The sequence below is a fragment of the Peromyscus californicus genome, unplaced genomic scaffold, assembly GCF_007827085.1.
Source record: "Peromyscus californicus insignis strain IS unplaced genomic scaffold, ASM782708v3 Scaffold_12__1_contigs__length_115047231, whole genome shotgun sequence".
Classification (NCBI taxonomy): Eukaryota; Metazoa; Chordata; class Mammalia; order Rodentia; family Cricetidae; genus Peromyscus; species Peromyscus californicus.
Window position 1 is genome coordinate 103,334,604 of NW_026294413.1, and position 22,982 is coordinate 103,357,585.

Consider the following 22,982-nt stretch of genomic DNA (forward strand, 5'->3'; position numbering starts at 1 on the left):
AACTCCTTTGACATTTTTTCTCTTTTATCTTCCTTCCCTACTGACAAACCATAACTCTGCCCAATCTGTTGAGCCACCTCCCTCTCCCTAACTGTCACCCCCATCCAATGACTATGGAAAGAGAAACAGCTATGCTGACTTGTAGAATTTCCTACTGCTTCACTGAAAACCAGCTCCTGTCCCTCCATTCCTCAGTGTTTTACCTTGGTGGTGATGGGCAAGAAATGTAAATTCTTTATTCAACTTTCTTCAATTTCTTCTTCTGTAAGATGGAGAAAATCATAGTACCTATCTTCAAAAGATCCTGCAAGCATTGGATGAGCTTCTACATGTAATGCCTGGCAATTACCAATGCTTGAAAGATGTTGGCCAGTATTAAAAACATGGTTTTGTGCTTTACAAACACAAACTTGATCCAAAAGATACAATAAAACAACATAAAAATTTAATTAGCCCTGAAATATATCAGAAATGCTAATCTGAAGTAAATGAACAATTTGTTTGTGCAAATCTTTCAGGAATGATTTGGTTATCACGGTTTTGACAAAGCAACAATACCCATTAGGCTGCTGTCTTCTAAATGATGTTTTGTTTATTACTTCTTGTTGAGACCTGTGGGAGTATAAAGTAGGTGACAACTAGTGTTTGACAATTCAACCCACCAAATGTAAAATTCCCTGATGGGTAGCCCTATCTGGCAAAGCCATGGGGTCACTGGCTGTGGAAATCCATTGTTTTCTGTCTGTAACTTTCTCAAGAGACACTGCTATGCCTCCCTAATAAGAATAGCGGTGGGGTGCTTTCCACAACCCTTTGGTAGTGTGTTTTACATCTCTGGGCACACATTTAGCTGTAGATTTCTGTTTAAGCTGTATAATTCTGATGAATATAAATATTACCCGAATATTCTTTACCGACACAGGAAAGTAATAGTATTCTTAGTCTTAAAGACAGCCTTCTACACATTTTGTAAAGACCTTAGAACTAGTCCAAAACAGACTAAGCTGCCCCTATAGAATAGACGCAAAGACTAATTCTCAGGTGTTGTTGTTGCTAAATTAAGACCAGGATGTTTACATCAAGACATAGTCTTCTTGCAGTAGCTCCCTTTCTGCGCGTACCCTGATCACTCAAGGTTCAGCCAATTGTTAGTGTCTGGGACCCCTCACCAACTTAGAGCTATGTGCATGGGTCAATGTGACATTATTAGCCTAAGAGAAACTGCATGACTTCTTGTGCTTTGAGAATGGGTAGGGCCCTGAAAATATAACTTATGATTGTCTAGAGTTTGGCTGTGAGGGAACAGCAGTGGTGGCGTGTGGAGAGATGGCTGTGTAGAGCTCTGTGAGAGCTGCTGCAGAATGTGAGTGAAGTGTGTGTGTGTGTGTGTGTGTGTGTGTGTGTGTGTGTGTGTGTGTGTGTGTGCTGAGTGAGAGATGAAGAACCATGAGAAGAAGTGAGTGGGTGAAAGAGTGAGTAAAAAGTGAGTGAATAATCTAGAAGAAGTATGTGTGTGAGAGAGAGCTGTGTGAAAGAGCTGCTGCTATGTGGAGGAGCTGTGCCTAGGAACTGTGTAAAGCACTGTATGGTGAGAGATCTATGTAAATGAGAAGTTTAGTTGTGACTGCGTGGAGATTTGTAACTGTGTGGAAACAAGGAAGATGAAGCTGTATAGAAAAGAGATGTAGAAGAGAAATGTATATAAAAGAAATGTATGTAGACATGTGAAAAGATGTATGTAAGTAAAGATATGTAGCTGGATGCAGCAGTGTGGAGATAACGTAGCTGTGTGGAGACAGAAAGAGTCAAAGACCATTCTTAAGATGAAGTAAAGGAGAAAGTTAACATCAGAAAGCATGTATGTTTCCTTATTTCACCAGTCATAGATAGATTAAAACTTATTCCTAGTTACCCTCAGATAAAAATGTTTTTCATCCCTCACTACTCTGAGCTATTCTTTTTATTACCCTGAGCAGATCATGGGAGCTGGTCTCTCATGGTTGGCAATAACGCCTATCCAGAACTACAACTTAAAAAATGCATCATGATATATAGAAATGTAAACATATATTTATTCACTTATACATGGATATTAGCTGTTAAGTAAAGAATAATCACATTACAACCCACAGACCCAGAGAGAGAAGTTAAATGAAGAGGAGAGGTCTAGAGGGAAAGCATGGATTCCCCTGGGAAGGCAAAATAGATTTTGTGTGTGGACTGGGTGAGAGTCTGGATGGGAACAAATGGGATCAGGTTGGAGAGGGAGGGGTGAAGGTAGAGAGTGTGGGGAGAGACTACTGGATTAAGTGGGCATTTAGGGGGTGATGTGTAAACAGTGCAGTACAAACTTTCTGGAACCTATGAGGGTGACCCTATTAAGGACTCCTAGTAATGGGGGGCGTGAAGCCTGAGCCTGGTGTCTTCTGTAACCAGACTAGGCTCCCCCGGTGAGAATGGGACACCAACCCAGCCACAAAGCCTTTGACCTACAATCTATCCCGCCTGCAGGATGCACTGGGGCAGAGGTGACTCTGAGCTTGTGGGAGTGATGAAACTATAAGTGGTCTAACTTGAAGCCATGCCATGAGAGGGAGCCCATACCCAACACCACCTGCAATGCCAGGATCCAGAAGCTGGGCAGCTCAGAGACCTAGGATTGAACCAAACATGACTGACAAGAAAAGTCAACAAAATGATTCCTAATGATATTCTGCTCTACCCATAGACGAGTGCCTAACCCAATCATCATGGGAGAAGCTTCCTCCAGCAGCTGATGGGAGCAGACACAGAGACCCACAGACAAACATTAGGCAGAGTTCAGAGAACACCACAGAAGATGAGGAGGAAGGATTGTAGGAGTCAGAGGGGTCAAGGACACCAAGAGACTATAATTCACAAAATCAACTAAGCAGGGCTCATGGGGCTTCACAGAGACTGAAGCAGCAAGCACAGAGCTTGCATGGGTCTGTATTAGACCCTCTGCATACATGCTGTGGTTGTCTATTTGGAGTTTTTGGTGGACTCCTAACAATGAGAGTGAGGGGTGTTCCTGACATTTTTGCTTACTAGTGGGACCATTTTCCTTCTACTGGATTACTTTGTCCAGCCTTGCTTGACATGACGGTTTATGCCTAGTCTTTTTACATCTTCTTATGCTGTGTTCAGTTGATATCACTGGGAGGACTGATCTTTCCTGATGGGAAGCAGAGGAACAGTGAATCTGGGTGAGTGGGGACATGGAGAGGACTGGAAAGAGAGAAGAGGCTGTGGTCAGGATGTATTGTGTGGTGGAAGAATGAATTTAAATAAAATACATCAGGAAAACCCATAATCAGTTGTTCCTACTATGCATGATAATATTAACAACTGAAGTATAAATTGTATTTTTAGTTATGCAAAATTTGAAATTCAATTCCTTGCTTTTACCAACCATATCTACAATTCTCAACATCCACATGTCACTAGTTACTAGAGACTAGTGGCTATCACACTGAAAAACACAGAAACACAGCATAATACCTGAAAGTTCTACTCAAAGCACTATACATACTCTTTGCTACACATGGAAACTCTAAAATTGGAAATAAACTGGAATCTATTATAGCTAGGGAGGGGACTTTGTCTACAGCACAACATGTATATAGAAATGTCAACAGACACATTCTGCAGCATCATGGTGGTAACATCCTGAATCTGAGATGTCCTTTAGAAAGTATCATTAAATCTTTATGGGTGTTGGAGCATTTTCCTTTTAAAACGCATTTTAGAAGTAGACCATATGAGCTGATTTGTTAGATCATATTACAAATTTTCCAGGCTTTTGCAAAGACTGACACATTTTACATCTTACATCTTTTTAAACAGTTGCTTATTATTTTACAGATAAAATGACAGCAAGATCCAGGAAAAAGATTACAGAAGTCATAAAGAATAGCAAATAGGAATTTAAAGAATTGAAATACAAGTTTAGGTTGCCATCTATTGAAAGAGACTAGAAAGTAACTGAGGGCAAGAAAGTCAGTGAATATAATGATTTAAAGATGAGATCTAGAATAAATTGAATGAAATTAGCTGAACGATGCTGGAAAATAATGAGCACAAAAGCTCCTTTGTAACTGGGGACAAAGTGAAATCCATCAGAATATCACAGCCAAACAGGATCCCAGCTAAAGTATATCATGACCTTGAATAATATATAAACTATAAATTTTTCTGTGGCTAAGGATCAACTAAAAATGGATTTTCTCATATTCAGTAAGCATCACATCATAAATTTAACAATGCAGCACACTGACAAAAAGCAGTATATTTTCAAATAATGAAAGTACATATATTATATGACTATTATAGAAAACAGACACATAACTTCATCAACTCCATCCTTTAAGAGGTATATTTACACATGTATGCTGGAAGCACCTTCAGCTTCTTTAGAAAACATAAACATGCAACAATATAGAATAAAATTGTTAGAGTATATGCATGTGTGTGTGTGTGAATGTGAGAGTACATAGATGTGTGTTAATGACTTTGAGTATCAAAGACCATCTGGGTATATCAAGAAATAAAAAAAGGTGCATATATGTGGAAATATCATAAATACTATGCCTCTTTTATTATTGAAATTTTTGAAATAATTTACTTTTGAAACAGTAAAATATACAGAGCATATACTTTGATGGATACATAATAAGATTCTATCTGCACCCTTTAGAATTTTATTCAAGTATGACTCCTCTTTTGATATCATCTTTCTTTTGTGTGAATGTGTATGTGTGTGTGAACACATTTGCATGTGGATTTGCATGCCCATGTATGCATATGTGGAGGCCAGAGATCAAGGTTGAGTGTGTTCCTCAATTGTTCTTTATTTTACTTTTTGAGACAGAGTTTTTCACTGAAACTAACTCAGTAATCTCATGCTTCTCCACACCACCGGTGCTGGATTCTAGGCAGGCATGCTCCACCATGCTCAGATTATCAAGTGGATGATAGGCATCTGAAATCGGATCTTCATGCTTATCTAGCAAGCATATTACCCACTGTGCCATCACTCCAAACCCCTTACCTTTATTTTTCAATGAAAGAATGGATTTTTGCACTGTACACTTGAAGGTAGAGCAGCATTGGGGAGGACAGTCAAGAATAAGAGGAAAAGCAGCAGAAAAGAGGGGCCAAGCACAGATGGTATCCTTTCCGCAAGGCTATACAAAGCACTGTCCTAACAAGCTCCACCCATTCTGCTTCTTAACTGTTCATCCCGATACCTGAGAACTCAAGAAATAGAGAGGCAGAGCTGAAAATATGAAATTAAGTAGATGGAAGATGATTGACTGATGACAGACAAATGCTAGCTATGTAGGATTATTGATATATGAATGAAAGACAATAGACAGGCAGATAATAGAGAATGCGATAGTTCATTTTGGTTGTCAGTTTTACTAGATCTGCAATCATCTAATAGACAAGCTTCGGAGCACAATTGTGGGGGATGGTGCTCTTGATTAGGTCAGGTGAAGGGAGAGGGACGAACCCTAAACGGGAGCACCAGTGGCCACCTAGATGTAACAAGGCCCAAGGGAAAGGCTTTGCTTTTGTCTGCTTGTCTCCATGTCTGGCAAGTCTGTCTGTACTGTTGCTGCATCTGTCACTGCTGCTGCCACCACCACTGTTGTCACTCTCTGCTGAAACTCGAACCCAGCTTCTTAAGCCTTCCATCCTAAACTAAAGACTTGTGGCTCTCCTAGCATCATCCAGGCCTTCAGCGTTCAGAGTCCATACCCTTATGGACTGAGCAGCCACTATTGAACTACACAGAATGTACAGCATAAGACAACCTAATAAACCACATTTTAATAGGTATTCTTTATCTATTCTCTCTTTACAAAAAAAAAAACCCTAACACAGGATAAATGCATAAATGGTGGATGATAAAAGGTTTATAGGTAGATGATAGGCAGATAGATGATACATAGTTAAGGGATGATAAATGGCGGGAATATAGATGCTAGAGTAGGGAAAATGATGATACTTGAAAAGTGTGGATTTGTGAGATATAAGAGCATGAGCCGATTATCTGGCCATCAAAATGGCATGTTTCTGTTTTTCCAATTCAAAATTATCCCGAATTATATATATTGAACATATTACAAAGTAAGTCTTTTGTAAAATCTGTGAAAGAGAAAGAAAAAGATGACAGGAAGCATTAAGAGCAAGAGGTAAGAGTGGTAAGAAAAGACCAAGTCTACCATTAAGTGAGCAAAACATTTACTATTCAGACAATGTGTGATCTTCCGTGTGTTCAGGAAATTGAGACAGCAAGTATAATAAGGCCTATGTTATTGTGAGCATATTAATTATATGAAAAGTGCAGGAATGGGCATTAGCACATAAAAAGAAAATTCCATCACAGAGATTATCAAGAAGTTCACAGACATAATTACAGAGGACAATTCCAGTCTTAGCACAATGAAGTTTTCAGATGAAAAGAAAATTAGATCATAGCATATCATTATCCCCAGATCACTATATGAACTCAAATTCTTAAGTCTCAAGAAGTTCATAGGGGAAGAAATGCAAACTTCAGAGTAGTCCTCAACTAGAATATGTGCATTAAGAAATGTATATGGCTGGGTTGGTTGTGAACTGGTTTCCTTTTCTCTCTCTCTCTCTCTCTCTCTCTCTCTCTCTCTCTCTCTCTCTCTCTCTCTCTCTCTCTCTCTGTGTTATTTGTTAGTATTAATGTATATATTTGTTAGGGGTACATGTGTACATCCTTGGGGAGTCCATCAATACATTCTGGTGTCTTTTCTCAATCACGTTCACCTTTGAGACAGGGTATCTCACAGAAACTGAACATCAGTGATTGGTCTGACAGGCCACTGAGCTACAGAGGTTCGTCTGCCTCCGGCTGTCCTCCTACTCCACCAATGCTGCCATTACAAGCACACGCCACCATGCCTAACTTTTTACGTGTGTTCTGCAGATCTGAACTCAGGTCCTCATGCTAGTATAGCAAGCACTTCACATAACCAGCCATCCCCCTGTAGTGGGTGGCTGTTTGTCCCACGCCCTGAAGTACCATCTTAATGAGGCAGCAGGTAGCTGCTAGGTACCTGCCCCTGGGGTGTGGCCTCCAAGGACCCTTAAGACCTGGGGTGTACATATGCGCTCTCTCTACTTCATGGATTTTGGATGCTGAGACAGACCAGGGCAGAGCTCACCAGAGAACAGCTTGGACCATGCCTCACCCTTCCAGGATCCTGCTACAATCCCTTATTTCTGTCTTGTGAGTTGACCCCCAAATAAATTCCTTTGATCATTAAGCTGATTCTGTGGATTGATAGAGATTTAATTTCATTATTTGGTACCAACATGGGGCAAACTCCAAATGCCAGGGTGGCCTCTGCCCTCAGCCTCCACGGTTGCTGTGTGGTAAATTTTCTATGCTTCCCTATCTCCTCTAAAATCCCCACCCCTCCTGGGGACCCAGCACTTACCCGCGTCGGCCCACAACCACTCAGGTGCCACCCTGAGGTATTATAAATTCCTTCTCAGACCTCTTATGGGGTTTAAGACTAACAGTTGCAGTTACAATCTTCTCCTATCTTAGCTAGAACATATTAAGAATTAGATTCAGATTCTTCAGGATAGATAGGACAGTTTTTGGAATAATCTCTGTGACATGCCATTTACCTATGTTCTAGACTTCTCTGGATTTCAGTATGTATCTCTTGCTTGATGCTCTTGTTGGTTGTAGTTCCATTTGTTTATGTCATTACCCTTTAGTTCTCCTTGATAATTATTCCAATGTATATAGTTTTATGTTAGGTTAGACCTTTCTTCCTTTGACAAAAAGGGGGAGATGTAGTGGTTGTTTGTGCCATGCTCTGAAGCACAGCCCCCAGTGAGGCAGCAGGTAGCTGCTAGGTCCCTGCCCCTGGGGTGTGGCCTCCAGGGACCCTTAAGACCTGGGATGCACTTATGTGCTCTCTCTACTTCATGGATTTTGGATGCTGAGACAGACCAGGGCAGAACTCGCCAGAGAACAGCTTGGACCTTGCCCCACCCTTCCAGGATCCTGCTACATTCTCTTATTTTTGTCTTATGAGTTAACCCCCAAATAAATCCCTTTGATCATTAAGCTGATTCCATGGATTGATAGCAATTTAATCACATTACTCCCCAGTCCTGTGAATTGGTTTTCTCATAGCTCCTCCTCCCAGTACCTTTTAGTTTAATGGAAGCTGACCTAGTTAATTTTACTTATGTCTGGCCCACACTTTCATATTTTAGAGATTATCAATATGGTGAGTAAAAGGAACTTGAAACATGTCAAAAAGCCTGATAGGAACCTGAGAAGTTGAGAGCTAAATGCTTGGAAAACAGTTATGTTCACAAGATATTTTTATTTACTTTCCCATCACAGCACTGCATCGGTGAGCATACACTAGCCTATGCTGATGTAACAAAATCATGCTATTCTTGCAGTCTTACAAACTGAGAAAACCATCAGCATCTGGACAGAACTGGCATCTGGATGAAAGAGAAGAGTCTAGCAAATACCGCACCAGCCTGGGCAGAGGACACGAGAGGCGAGAGAGAATTCAGAATAGGCATTTTAGTAAAGAATGACTGGGGACTAGGAGAGTAGCTGTGTGAACACTAACTGGACCTTAAGTTCCAAGTGGTAAAAGAAACACTTTTAGTTATTGGAATGTCCTATACCAATCAGTCTAGAAATTCAAATCCTGCAGACCATATGGCCACACCAAGAGCCAGTACCAGGAAATGCAACCACAGGGAGCAGAGCACAGATCCCACTTGCACAAACAAACAAAAATTATAATGGATTAAAAACCTTCCTAAGACTATGATTATTTTGAGTTAATTGTTAATGATGGTTATATGATGTGCCTTTCTCAATCTCAATCTCTATTAAATTTCCCATCATGGGTTAATGCTAGGAGCAGCCTGAATTGATTCAAGTAACTGGAAATATACACAAAATTAGTATTACACAACTTAAAAGAAATCGTTTTTCACATCCTGCAGAGTTCAATACTTCCTTTAAAATATGCTTACAGGGCTGGCAGATGCCTCAAGGTACAAACACTTGCCCTGTGCCCTGTGCCTTGAGTTCTACCCCCACTCTCCCCACTTACCCTGTGTCCTGAGTTCTACCCTCCTCTCCCCCACTTGCCCTATGTTTTGAGTTCTACCCATGCTCTCCCCCCTGGGAAAGTAAAGAAGCAACTCCTAAACATTGTCCTCTAACCTTCACATGTGTACTGTGTCACACACGTGTCCATATTCTATCTCACACACAATCACACACACAATCTCTCTCATACACACACACTCACACACCCTATATATGAATAGGTTTTAATACTGTTTCTTTTTGAAGTTCTCACCAGTGCTGGGAGAAATATTAAAACCCATTCATATGTCCAAGGTAGCAAATATCCAAGGAAAGGAAAGGATCCATTTTGTAGAAAATGACAAAAAAAGTCAATTTTATTTTTTCCTTCTTTTAGAACCATCATTTTATTATTAAATTTCCAGTTATTATTTTGTATAAACATTATGTATACATAGACTTAACATGCAATTATCATAAATCAAGATTGATCTCTCCTACATAAGTCATACTAAATAGTTAAACTTTGACAAAATTGTCTTCATGTTTGTGGTGGTGGGGACTGAATCCAAGGTCTTCTACCTCTTTACTGTTGCTCACTGCCCTGATGCTGAATGACAGCCACTTCAGAATGGGCTGGGGTGATGCTCTAACTTTAAAAAACACATTGCATAGATTCATGTACATATGCTTGTTTCACTCAATTGCTCTCAGCTATGTCATGCACTTTGTCCATATTCACACCCTTGCAAATCCTCTTTAGTTCCTCCCATTTTCCCAGTTCCCTACAGGTCTCCTTCATCCCCCATTGTCTTTTCTGCTTTCATAGCATACACATGAGTAAATACATGGCATTGTGTATCTGTAAAGACCTTGGGACACACAAATGAAAGAAAAGACATTGATACCAACTCTCTGCATCTGACTCACTTCTCTTAATAGAAGGATCACTCCAATTGCATCTACTTTTCAGTGACTAACATAAATTCATTATGACTACATAAAATTTCTTGATTTGCAAACCAAGATGGGAAAGTATTCACAAGGCCCTGCCCTTAGATGAAGAATATTCAAAGCTGCTAAGTGAGGAGGAATCCATTTTCTCCAAGAAGAGCCTCCTGACAGGTTATCCACCCTCAGGAGGTCAGCCCTAAACACATACAGTGACAGAGCTGTGTAGGAAGAGGAAGTGAGGTAGCTGGTCTAAGAGCCAATGAGAGGGCAGAAAAGCTAGACATATAAGCCTGGGTAGAGAGGAAGTCACTCTGCTTGGAAGCTGCGGAATTGGTGAGGTGAGGTTTGCTCATGGCTTTGCGTATTTCCCTGATCTTTCTCTGAGGCTTTCACCCCTATATTTGGCTCTGTGTTTTTATTTATTTAATAAGACCTTTTAAGATTCATGTTACAAGAGTGGGATAGCTAGATCATATGATAGATCTACTTTTAGCTTTTTGAGGAACCATCACACTGATTTCCATAGGCGTTGCACCAATTTATATTCCTATCCTCAGTGTGTACAGGCTCTCTTTTCCTCACATCCCATCAGAATTTGCTGTTGCTTTTTTGCTTGATGATAAGCACTTGTTAAACGTGGATGAAAAGTGTAAGAAAAGCTATAAGCTACATGAAAGATTCAGCCTGGGATTCCTGTTTTTTTTTTTTAAATAAACTTTATTTTTATGTGCATTTATGTTTTGCCTGCATGTATGTATGAGGGTTCCAGATCCACTGGAACTGGAGTTACAGACAACTGTGAGCTTTCAAGTGGGAGCTGAGAATTGAAACCAGGTCCTCTGGAATAGCATTCAGTGCTCTTAACCACTGAGTCATGTCTCCAGCCGCCCAGTGTTCCTGTTCTTAAAGCCAAGCTAGCTGAAGCAGCTTAACTACATCCTCCCTGAGGTTTTCCGATGTTCACCCAGAAATTACAGAAATACTGGAATTTCTAAGTAATTTCATTTTCTGAAAAATTCTACCAAATAATAAACATTGCTTGGGAGTTTTAAGAGCACAATTTCCTGCAGTAAAATGTTTGCCTGGCATTCCCATTCTTTTCAAGAAAACTACTTTCATGGTTTAAAAAAAAAAAAAAGTATGACAAGCCATCCTCAAGCTCACCTATGTGTGACTTCCAAACTATTTTAGTGGCAACAGTCCTGTATGTAGCCAGATGTGTTCACAAAAGCCCTTCCAGAATTCCAGGTTAGGACACAGCAAGCACCATACAATGCTTGGCAGTATCAGAAAGATAACTTTTCTCTCTTCTCTGCATACATGATGACATCCAACTGAATTTCTGTCATTTATCAGAATCACCATTTATTAGACTCCATTGATTCATACCTCAGTAAGAGCTAGCTTCAAAGACTCACTGCTATTTTAGTGACAAAGCAAATAACCTCAAGTCTTAAAAATTATTTCAAAATGAAACAAATACCGATGCCTGTATTTGCTCTGCTCCCCACAGGGAATACAAGAGTACATGGTGTTGGCTCACAATGTCCCTCTGTGTACCTCTGTTCACCTATGCTTTAACATGGGAAAAAATAACAGATGCTTCAATATAAATGATCTGACTCTCCTTCAGTGGAATTTATGAAACAGAAATGAATATCCACCATCCTCAGAGACGCTGCTAATCAGGGTGATCATTCAGTTGGCACATGCCTGCTTCTTTCCGGTTAGAGAAGTTGAGAGGCTTCTAATATGATTTGATTATGCTGTCCCTCCAGAGATGGCTCACTGTCATTACCTTAAAACTTTTATTATTCCCAAACACACAGTGCTAGCTACAAAACACTGTATTTGATTTTTAAGGATATAGATATCACAGCAGTTTGCTTCTCAACAGAGAACCAGTTGATGCTGCATCCCAAATACATTCAAGAAACTAGTTGAGTTGCTGGGTTTCAAAATCAAACTTGGAAACAACACAGTCTTTCTAGAGACAGATACTGGGCAAGATAGCTGTCCTCATGTGGGAAGTCAGATGAAAGGCAGAAAGTGGAGAGGAGCCTTGGAACTGGGGGGCCTTTTCAAACTCAGGCAAGAAACTTGCTGTAATGAGAATGTAACACACAGCATTAATTTATACAAAGATATCTTCTGGAGCACCTAATTAGTCATCTAATCAATTTAGATACTTATTAATGGGCCTGACAACTTTCCTTAAGGATCACATCAAAGTATTTAAAATAACTGTTAAAGTCACTTCAGCATTTGCATAAAATTCATTTATCTGCACCTCAGCTCTGAGTATAGTTAGAAAGTCCATCTGGGGAAACACTTCGTTAGTGCTGTTTTGATACCGTCAGTTACCAGGTGCTCTCCATCAGCGCCATACCTGCAGAGTCACTATGTGAAAACTCACATAAAAGAAGCTGGTTCCCTAGCATTCTGAAAGGGAAGATGGCCACAGGGCCAGCAGAGAGAGTACTGGATGTGGGAAGTTCACAATTCAACTCCACCCACAAGTCCCTCAGCAGTAAAATATAAAGAAAAGGTGTGGGAGTGCAGCTCACTCTTGCACCATCTAGTCTTGCCTGAGGCCATGCAAGGGTTTAAGCCTCTGTAACTAACAACAGCAAGGCTAATAGGAACACATAACATCTACCCATCTAATCTATAAAAAGAAACAAATGAATATCACAGGTATAATTTGCATGTTCTGTGAAATGTTATTTCAATGTAAGCATTTAATATAGTCTTACACGAGAGACATTTTTCTCAAAATAAACATGAAAATGTGTATCCCATCTTTTTATTATTATGACAAACATGATTTTATTAGTGAAAAATTAATAATGATCTTAAATGATCTTATATATGCTGAAAAATCTTAATTGTAGTAAATTTTACTTTCATTCAGAGCAATTTCCTAAGAAAATTCTTTGGAAATCTGGATGTTTCTTCAAGCTAAGAAGAAACATAAAACATGAAGACATGAAAACACGTCCTAACTCATGATCTAAAGAGAACATTCTTGTTCTTTTCCAAGAATTTTCTTGTCAGGTCAAACTGCACCAATGTTTATATTTAAAGAGTCAAAACATGAGACATTGGGCTCAGACACAATTTTTTTTTAAATATTTAAGAAATTGTATATGTCTCTTATTAATAAGAAATAACAAATTCAAAGTTTCCCCCAAATTCGGTAAGAATTGGCAAATGGAATGTTGAAAACAGTTTATAAGGTGGAAAAATCATGTATAAAGTCCTAAGATATTTTGTTAAACATACTAAAAACTATCAATTACCAGGGATCCAGCCATGTTCATTTTTTTCCTGAGACAGGACAACCAGGCTATGGATATCCAATGGATTGTTATGCTGCTTTTAAGACAAAATTCAGAGTATCTTTAGATTTTGACAGAAAAACAACTCAATTTTTATGTGTGCCACAGTGGAATTTTATGATTTCTTTAATTATGAATGTTTTGTGGGGTAGACTTTATTCAAAAACACTACAGGAAGTAGAAAAATAGGCTTCCAATTACATGTGCTTCTTTGGGTCTTATCCTTCCTAAAAACCCAGAGCCAAATTAGTGGTCAAATACAGTGTGTGCACACTCCCCAGACACAGGTTTGAGCTCTTTTCTCTCTCACATTCTTACAAAAATGTCCCTCTATGAGTTTCTTGAGGATTTTTAATCTTAACTATCATAATGTTCAATTTAGAGTCATGAAAACATCACATGTGCACAGTTTGAAGAGTTTTCACAGGTGAACAGGTTCATTCAGACAACACCAAGGCAGGACTGGAGGGGTCACTCAGTTCCTTATCCTTCTCAAGAGCAATCTGGAATAGAGCTCAGAAGTTGGCTTTGCTTTAGAACTGAAAGTCATATGAACACAATTGTGCCATCACTCTTGTGACTTAGTATTATGCTGTGACACTAACATACTGGAGTCTGTAATTGCAGCTTGTTTATTCATTCCCTAGCCATTTAGTGCCTTTGTTATTGCTGTTTACATGGTTTCTAAGAATTCTGAAATAAGTTGCCAAAAAAAAAAAAATGTTAAGAATAGGCAGAATTCTTGGCTGTGTAACCAAAAGCAACAACAAGATAAATTGTACTTCATGAAAAGTTCTTAAACATTTTGTCTGACAAAATCTCTATTCTAGAACTAAAATTCAACAGAACAGGAAGAGATTATTCAAAAAAATCACCTATTTTATAAATGATGTATATAGAGAATATAAAAAGAACTCTTAGTATTCAACAATAGCAGCAAACAAATCCCCGGCTCAAAAATAGGCAAAGGACAGGAGCAGAACTTTCTCTATAGCAAAACACATGCAAAGTATTGAAGATCACCAGTGCATTCAGGAAGTGCAAGTCCAGTGCAGATCCAGTGGGATGCCACCTCACGTGAATCTGGATAGCTATCATGAAAACAGGGAAAGCATGCACTGGGAGAGAAGGGGAGACGTAGTCCAGTGTTCTGTTTGTGGGACTGGACAGTGGTAAATGAATGATCCTCAGAAGACTATAAAGGGAAATACATCCAATTCAGCCACTCTCTATACTTGTTGTTACATATCAAGAAGACTGAAACATGTCTGGAAGAGATCTTTGTATACTAACTTTCAGAGTAAATTTACTCATAATAGCTAAAATGTTAAAAAGTCATTAGCCCATTGTCAAATGACCAGATTACAAATCCAAAGGAAGACAATTATAAATATGTTACAAAAAGGATGAAATTTGAGGACATTATAGAAAAAGAAATAAGCTCACACATGTGACACACGCATACATCTGCCCAAGGACACTAATAAATGAGTCACATAAAATAACCACAGTCATCAAAACAGAGAATATAATGATGGTTACCAGGAGCTAGAGAACAGTTTATTGAACAGTGAGCCTCAGCTAAAAAAAAAAAAAGTGTTGTGGAGTTGGCTGATGGTGATGGTCACACAATAGTGTGATTGTTCTTCATACCATTGAGCTGTGGAATTTAAAATGACCAGAAAGGCATTTTTTTTTTGTTTTGTGTATTTTACCACATTATAAAAATTAGAAAATGTGAACCATAGATAATTAAATATATCCATTCAGTAATGATAATCATTTTAAATATATAAATTAAAATTCTAATAAGTGGTTAAATGTGCAGTTAAGTCAGAGCCCAAATAACTATAAGTTTTCATTAGTTGATATTTATAGTCAACGGCATTATTTGGCTGATGGATTCTGCTTATCTCTCTCAATATTTATTTGTATTTATTTCATTAAGCTTACAGCTGATGCATTTCATCCCAAGACTGTATAATCAGCAGAGGTTAGAGAGTTCAGCTGTCAGCCCTTCTGAGTGCTGAGTACAGTCTTGGCACAGTTACTCATCTTTAAAGTGAGTGTAACAATAATTTCTAAGCTTTGAGGTTAAAGCTAAGAGGCCACCTATGCTCTCTAATGAAATGCAAAGTGAGCAGCTGTCTAAAGCAATGACGTTATTCACGCATTCAACACTGCAGTCCATGAAGATGGGGTCTCAATCCTCTGGTCATCTCTGATATCCTAACTCTGCAGAATCATAGGAATCATTCACTTTCATGACCGGTCACATTATGATGAAGAGAACAAAATGGAACGGTTGTCTACGCAAGTGTGATGCAAAATTCGATCAAAATTTAAAGGTATTAAAGTAATGGGATTTAAAATGCATTAAATTTCACATCCTTTCTGACATTTTCACCTCCCTTGCAGCTAGTTTCATACAACTAGCACAAAATACAATGTACAGATGATTATCGACAATATATACTTATATACCCATATTCCCATTCCATACTGACCTTAGGATCTCTAACTGTTACCTTAGTCAGTTCAGACAGGATTAAATGAAAGCATGAAGGAGCGAGTATTCTGGATTGTCAGGACTGCCCTTAGACGCACTCATAGCATCGTAGCAGAGAAGAGGGGACTTGACACAAAAAGAGAAGGCAACAGGAAGGCAGAGTCACACAGAGGCTGCAAGCTGAGGCAAGTTAAGAAAATGCTGGATAAAACAAGGGACAGTTTCTTTCCTAAACCCTCCTAAATAAACATAGCCTTGCTTACACCTTGATTTATACCTAATGGTGTCATCAGATACATAGCCTCTACAACCACAAAATAATAGACCTCCGGCATTTTAAGCAACTGCTTGGAATGATTTTCTTGGGACAGATTACATAGCACATAAATATACAATGTATCCCTAATTCAATACCAATGGGTGATGAATGCAACACAATGATTTTAAATAACAATAATAATAAGGCAAACAACAAAAATTTAACATCTGGGATGGAGAAGGGTATACGAGTAAAGTACTCACTCAGCATGTCGTAGGCCCTAGTTCCAACCCCCAGCTCTACCCCCATAAACATCTAAGTACTTTACATGGATGTCTTGCTAAGTCTTCAATCGAGAATCTTAGCCCTCAATCATAGGCAAAGTCACTAGATGAGATACACACAGAAGTGTGTAGTAAGTTGACTCAAATTCTCACAGCTCACAAGGAAAAGAGTAAGGATTCAAACTGAAGAATTAAGAATTCTCAAGCTCAGACATAGCCACAGTATGTTCATGGTGATTCTTGTCAGTTTTAATATCAACTTCTCCTGTGTGTGGGAAACGTAGCCACCAGAGAACTCAGCACAGGACATGTGGCACTTATTCTTTCCATCCCAGAGCACTGGGAAAGCTTTGAGAAACTGAGGTCATTAATTCCTAAGTGTTGAACAAAACAGATTTTTAAAAGTCTAGATTTCTCAGGGTGCTTTCTACAGTTCCCTGAGCTATGCTAAGGAGTACACATCTGACAGGAATGATACTCTACAAATATTTCTTTTCTTTTTCTTTTCAGATGAGGCTTGAGGGAGAGTAAGTGTGAAAGGTCCAATAAATTCTAGAACATGCTACAAAATTTACAGTGAATAATATTTGTAGCTAAGACAATCCACAAAAACCACACTTTCTCTTTATTTCTCATACACACATACTGATCAAATAAATATCTGACCCCACATTCTGAGAAGCCCCTACAACTCAAAACAGAGCACCCTATATTGCATTATGATGACATCTCCCCTGAACACAGGTAGGTCCAATGGGTACCAGGCACACCAAGATCAGTTCTTTCCCTGGATGGGATATGTAAATACATGAACAATGCTTCATTGCAAAGCTCTCTTTTAAAACACCTGCTAAGGAATGCCAGGTAATTGTTTGGGTTATTATGTTTTCAAGGATGAATATGAAAGAACTGGCCCTTTGCATGTCAAATGCAGCAAAACATTGGATGTGTGGTTGGGCAACAATATAAGTAAAGTGGTGAAGACATTGAACATACTTCCTCCACTCTAGAACTATGTTAGATATCCTTACATTCATAAGAGAGGAATATGATACTATTTATAATATATTACCAATCTAGGCAAATACTAGAAGTGGTACCAAATTATGTGAATACAACAAAAATTACATTCAAAATTGGAAAAGGGCTTTGCAAAAGAATTTGATCCATGTATGTCTATGGGGGCCTTTACCTCATTACAATTTTCTTTCATGTTCAGGACAGAATGAGCCCTGAATGGGAGAGTCACCAGATTGGGCTATTGTGACAAAATGTGATAGGCACTGGTTACTAAAGCAGCTAACACCCATTTCTGAAAATTCTGAGGTTAAAAGTTCAAGATCAAGGAGCTAGAAAGTCATTGACAGCCTCATACCCTCCTGAAGTATAGCCACTCTCTTACTGTGACCTCTCAGTGTGGGGAAAGCCAGGTCTCTGGTCTTTTCTACATCTTATAGTCACTAATGTCACAACAGGGACTCCATCCTCATATCCATCTAGCTCTGCTTTTCAGACTGCACCTCTAGGTTCCATCATCTTAGAAGTTAATCATGACTTTGAAGAGAACTCAATGTTCAATCTACCACAAGGAGCTATCACTAATTTTATCAGGCCTTAAAAGATATGAATAAATACATTTTTAATGTACTAAAAAATTTTAAAGTCTCTCCAGTGTGTTATCTACTTGTTTAAAATATAAATTGGACTCGTAAATTTTGCACATGTACTCTCCATAATCTTTTTAAGTGCTATTTAAGTGTTCACTTGATTTTCATTCAACCTGAAACCTTTATTTTATTCAAACTTTCACTTTAGGATGCTTATCAGAAAACCAAGTGCAATCTACCTTTAATTTTAAGGACTTTAAACACTCAAACTTGCACATACCCTTCCAATATTAGTTTCTCAACCTGTGATGTCAATGTGACTTGCCCTTCACAAAGTTTAAATTACCTTCCAGAGATCTGCTTCTTAAAATTACCACATAATATCTATAAAAACCATGGTCCTGTAATAGTGATATGGAGCTGAAACATCTGTAAAGCATAATAAAGGTGGCATCTGCTCAGGGCTGGTGAGCAGCTTAGCATACAACAGCACCCTCCATGCAGTAACAAGGACCTGAGTTGGAATCCCCAGAAACCAGCTTAAAAAGGTGGGAATGGTCATCTCCAGTGCCATAGCAAGGGCCAGATACAGGCAGGGATCTGGGGCTTGCTGGCCCCAAACTAACACTAAGTTCAGTGAGAAACCATATCTTAAAGAAATGAAGCAGAGAGTGATGGAGCAGGACCCCTGATGTCCTCCAGCGCTGCACAAGCACAGCATGCATACACACACACACACACACACACACACACACACACACACACACACACACGCATCTGTGTGAAAAATTAACTTTGTACAAGACTCCTGTCATCATAAATACTTTGCACTTTAACAATTAAGATTTTACTACTGGCCTAAGGTTATATATGTTTCCTATTTGTAACTATGACATCTGCGCCAAAACACATCTGTAGGCCAGTTATCACTACTGTTTCCTTTCTATATGCCTCTGTTAAACTTAGGCATATTGAGAAACACATTGTTTACAATGGGCAAAACATGAGGTTTAGAACTCTGGCTATATTAATGAAAGATGGACAAAAAGTCTAATTCTAGCAGCACAATTGACCCCCAAGCAAAAGAGAGATCACAGCAATATCATGTGTTTAATAAGACAGAGAAATTTTAGTTTTATTTTAAAACAATGTACCTTGGAAGCACAACAATGTACAGCATAGCTTTAATTTCTTAAGATTTCCAAATTCTTGGCAGGGAAGATGGTTCAGTGGTAAATGCGTTCGCTGTGAAAACTGATTACCTGAATTCAGTCCCTGGAACCCATGTGGTATGATGTGAAACTGACTCCTGTGAGGTATCCTTTAGCCTCTCAGTGTATGCCTTGTGTACATACTCCTACACAAACATATGACTATATTAAATAAATAAATAAATAATATGCAAACAAAACAAGACCTTTTTCCCAAAGCTGTTCCCACATTTGGAATAATACTATTAGTGTCCCAATAGGTTTGTCTAATTTTTATTTGGTAATTCCATTCATTTCATTTTATTTGGTAATTACATAAGAACTCAGCTACAATGAGTTTATACAGCTGGAGATTCTAAGAAGATAAAGGAGGACATGTACTTGGGCAGCTGCATACATTTTTACAATGAGGTGCAAGCTTTTAATTAAATTTCAAATAAAATAAAATCTTAGCAGAAGTGTCTGTTATTGCTATAGATGGAAACTGTTTTGTCGGGTGGCAGTCATTTTTCATTATTGAACATTTGAAGCACCTGTTAAATAGCAAATCACAGCAGGGGGAGTAATTGTTTTGAAAATTAAGAGGAAAATTTGAAACAAGTGGCTCATAGCTTTTAATAGAAACCTAACATCCTACTGGACCTGAGCTTTGATTATAAGTGGGTTAAAATACCTGTATCTGTAAAGATCTGAGGAAAAGTCTACAACCACAGAAATGTGATGTTATCAATCACAGTGTTAAGGGCTATAGTATAGCACTATTGATTTGCAATAAGGGAACTCAAGAAATGCCATCAAGGTGAACTCCAGCACTCAGCAGTCAGCCTTCGCTGGAGCTGGTAGGCTGAGTTACGTAAGTGTTACACACAATTTTCAGCCAACCCACACCTCAGTCCCACATCGGCTACATTAAATAGATTTACTGACTGGATGGGAATCAGTCTGCAATAGTGCCATCACCATATCAGCATCTCATGTGATTTAGACAGCCAACCAACTCATTCTTTCAAACAATCCTCAAGGAGATTTTACTGTGGTTGATGGAACTGTCTTCCCTATTTTGACTTCTATAAAATCCCTTATCCTCAGCTTGTAATAGGGATGGTAAACCCAAAGCTGCTATCTTGGGGTACTCAGCAATCTAACTGACTGTGAAACAAGATGCGCAGTGGATGAGACAAAAATGCCAGGTGCATCACTACTGAATGCTTCAAAGGCCCCATCAGCACTCCTAGTTTGTGGCTTGGGTGTCTTTCTCCTGAAACACAACTTCCAACACTTCATTTACTTCCATCTGAAATAGTACATTAACTCGAGATGTTTGCCCATTCTGAGGTCTATTTTTTAAGCTTCACAAACTCCATGTTTAAGTTAATTTCTGAAGATCATCTAGGAATATGTATAAAGCAATCATGGTAATCCCTAGATATGCTGTACTATGTCCTTCAATGGATTGAAGTGGCTCACATTGACATACAGAGTAGTAAGACTTGAATTACCCAGCACAGGCCAAAGGGAGCTTTAGAAAACCAGGGAGCATGCACCTCTCACATGGTGAACTCGAACTGAGTGGATACATCAAAGGCAGCTTCATAGACAAACTAGCAAATAACTCTGGCTTACCAAAGAGAGACCATCCCCCACTCAGATCTCCAGACAGCAAGGAGGGAATGTCGAGAACAGCGGTAGCTCCACGTGTAAACTCCAGTACCCCATGTCTTTCCACTGGGTTCCATGCTCCAGAATTTGAAGACTCAAATGTCCAAGAATCTTGCCTTCCTCATGCCAAATCACAGCCCCTCCCCCAGGCAAATGTAGACACATGCACAGCCTCTAAAAACACGAGATGAAAACAAAACTGAACCGTGTGTGTGTTGGGGAGGGGAAAAGAGCATTTCATATTAGAAAACACGATTGTGGAAGCTGCGGGTGTTCTCCGACCTCAATTCACACACATCCGAAAACTTCGAAGATTCAAGAAGCTAATGCGTGCCCAAGGAATATGCATTCTTCTAACTGGGTCACCTGGGTATAAGACACCTGGTGGCCAATAAAACTAAAAATCTGGAGGACACTGGCTCATCTGTGGGTTTCCAATGCCACCCTACATATCAAGGTAAACCTCCTGGAGGGATGTTTCTAGAACTCTGTAATGTATCTCCTCACTCTGCCCTCAAAGGCTATGCATTTTAAGAAGGTTTATTATTATTACTATTATTATTATATCATTATTATTATCATCATCACTATTATAGAAAGAAACACAGTCGGGAGGCCAGGTGCCTCTGTATCCCACCAACTTCTCCAGGATTCGAGGAAGGCACACCCCGCACACACCCAGCAGGCGATAGCCAGCAGGGCATGCTTAGAAGCAGCTCCACTTGGCTGATCCCTCATTGTCATGGTAGCGCTTGAGGACCGCTCCACTGAGCTTTCTGGGCATCAGTGGGAGTCCCAGCATGAGGGGACTCAGACTGCAGGGAGGTGGCTAGGGCAGGGATGGCGGGGATTTGAGTGCGCCCAGAGCCAACCTGAGCCCTGCCGCCCCTTCCCGCGCTGAACTCACCAGCTCTGGGCTGCTTCCTCGGAGTCCCCGGGAGCTTCTCCTGCTTTCCTCCCACCGCGTTCTTCATCCTCCTGCAGCTCACGGTGCGGCGCCCCGGGCCCGGCATTCGGGGACAGAGGCGGCCACCGGGGCACTTGGGTGTCCCAGAAGGCGCACAGCTGCACCACCGAGTCACCGCGAGGTCAGGGATGGCGGGGAACCGCAGCAGCGGAGAACCAGGTGCCGGGCGCCCCAGGGGGAGGTAGCCTCTGCCCCCACCGAGCTCTCAGCTCCGCACGTCCCGAGTCCGCACCGCTCCAGGTGCAGCCCGGACTGGAGGTGCGAGCCCGCGGAGCTCCTGGAGCACTGTGAAGAGCGGTCAGATGCCCAGACGCCAACCAAGCGGGGACTAGCGCGCGCCCAGCCAACGGGTATTAAGTGTGACCCACAGGCGCCAAGCAGGGAAATGCATCAGGCACTAGAGAAGACACTCCAGGGAGCAGCTTCTAAGGACTCTCCTGTGCCCAGGTCCTTCGCGCTCCGGGTGCAGCATCTTACACCCCACCCCGCTCAGCTTTAACCGTACTCCCAGCAGCCTTACACAGCACATACAGAGACACTGGGTGAGGCCACTGCCAGGACACGCAAGCCTCACAGCCACAGGACCTCCTGTTTCGCTTCGCTTTCCTGATCTCCCCTCCCCTCTCTATCCGTGAGGGTTCTAGGGCTTACAAGTGTGCTTTTCCACGTTAACTGTTCTCTGGACTCATCCTGGCATCTTACTGAAGTTCAAGTGCAGATACCACAGCTCCGGAGGGGAGGGGCCGTCTGAGCTTCTGCGGCTTTAACGGCTTGGCAGAACCTCAGATCCAAGAATCACGTTTTGAGTTGTAAAACACAAAGAAGCAAACAAAGCATAAATATATGATAATTAAATACATATATACATACATACATACATACATACATACATACATGAATAAATAAGAAAGAAGTTAATTAGTATTAACACTTGAGAAAAGGGCAGTCCAAAAGCTGTCCCACTGTACCTACATTAATCCCACCAACTTCTCCAGGGTTCTCAGAAGAGAGCAGGTCTCCTTGTTGTCTAATACCAGTTGAGACAG

The 22,982-nt window shown here is 40.1% G+C and overlaps 1 protein-coding gene across 2 annotated transcripts in view; it reads right to left on the reverse strand.

Annotated features, from left to right (window-relative positions):
* Znf385d (zinc finger protein 385D) overlaps positions 1 to 22,394 on the reverse strand; it is a 957,149-nt gene extending 934,755 nt beyond the window's left edge. Inside the window, exon 1 of one of the 2 annotated variants that reach the window (XM_052734022.1) lies at positions 21,877 to 22,394. In XM_052734022.1, coding sequence (XP_052589982.1) covers positions 21,877 to 21,982 — 106 coding nt within the window. In that variant the 5' untranslated portion in view covers positions 21,983 to 22,394. The remainder of the gene's footprint in view (positions 1 to 21,876) is intronic. The other variant, XM_052734021.1, reaches the window with a different exon arrangement.
* Positions 22,395 to 22,982: the final 588 nt, after the last annotated feature.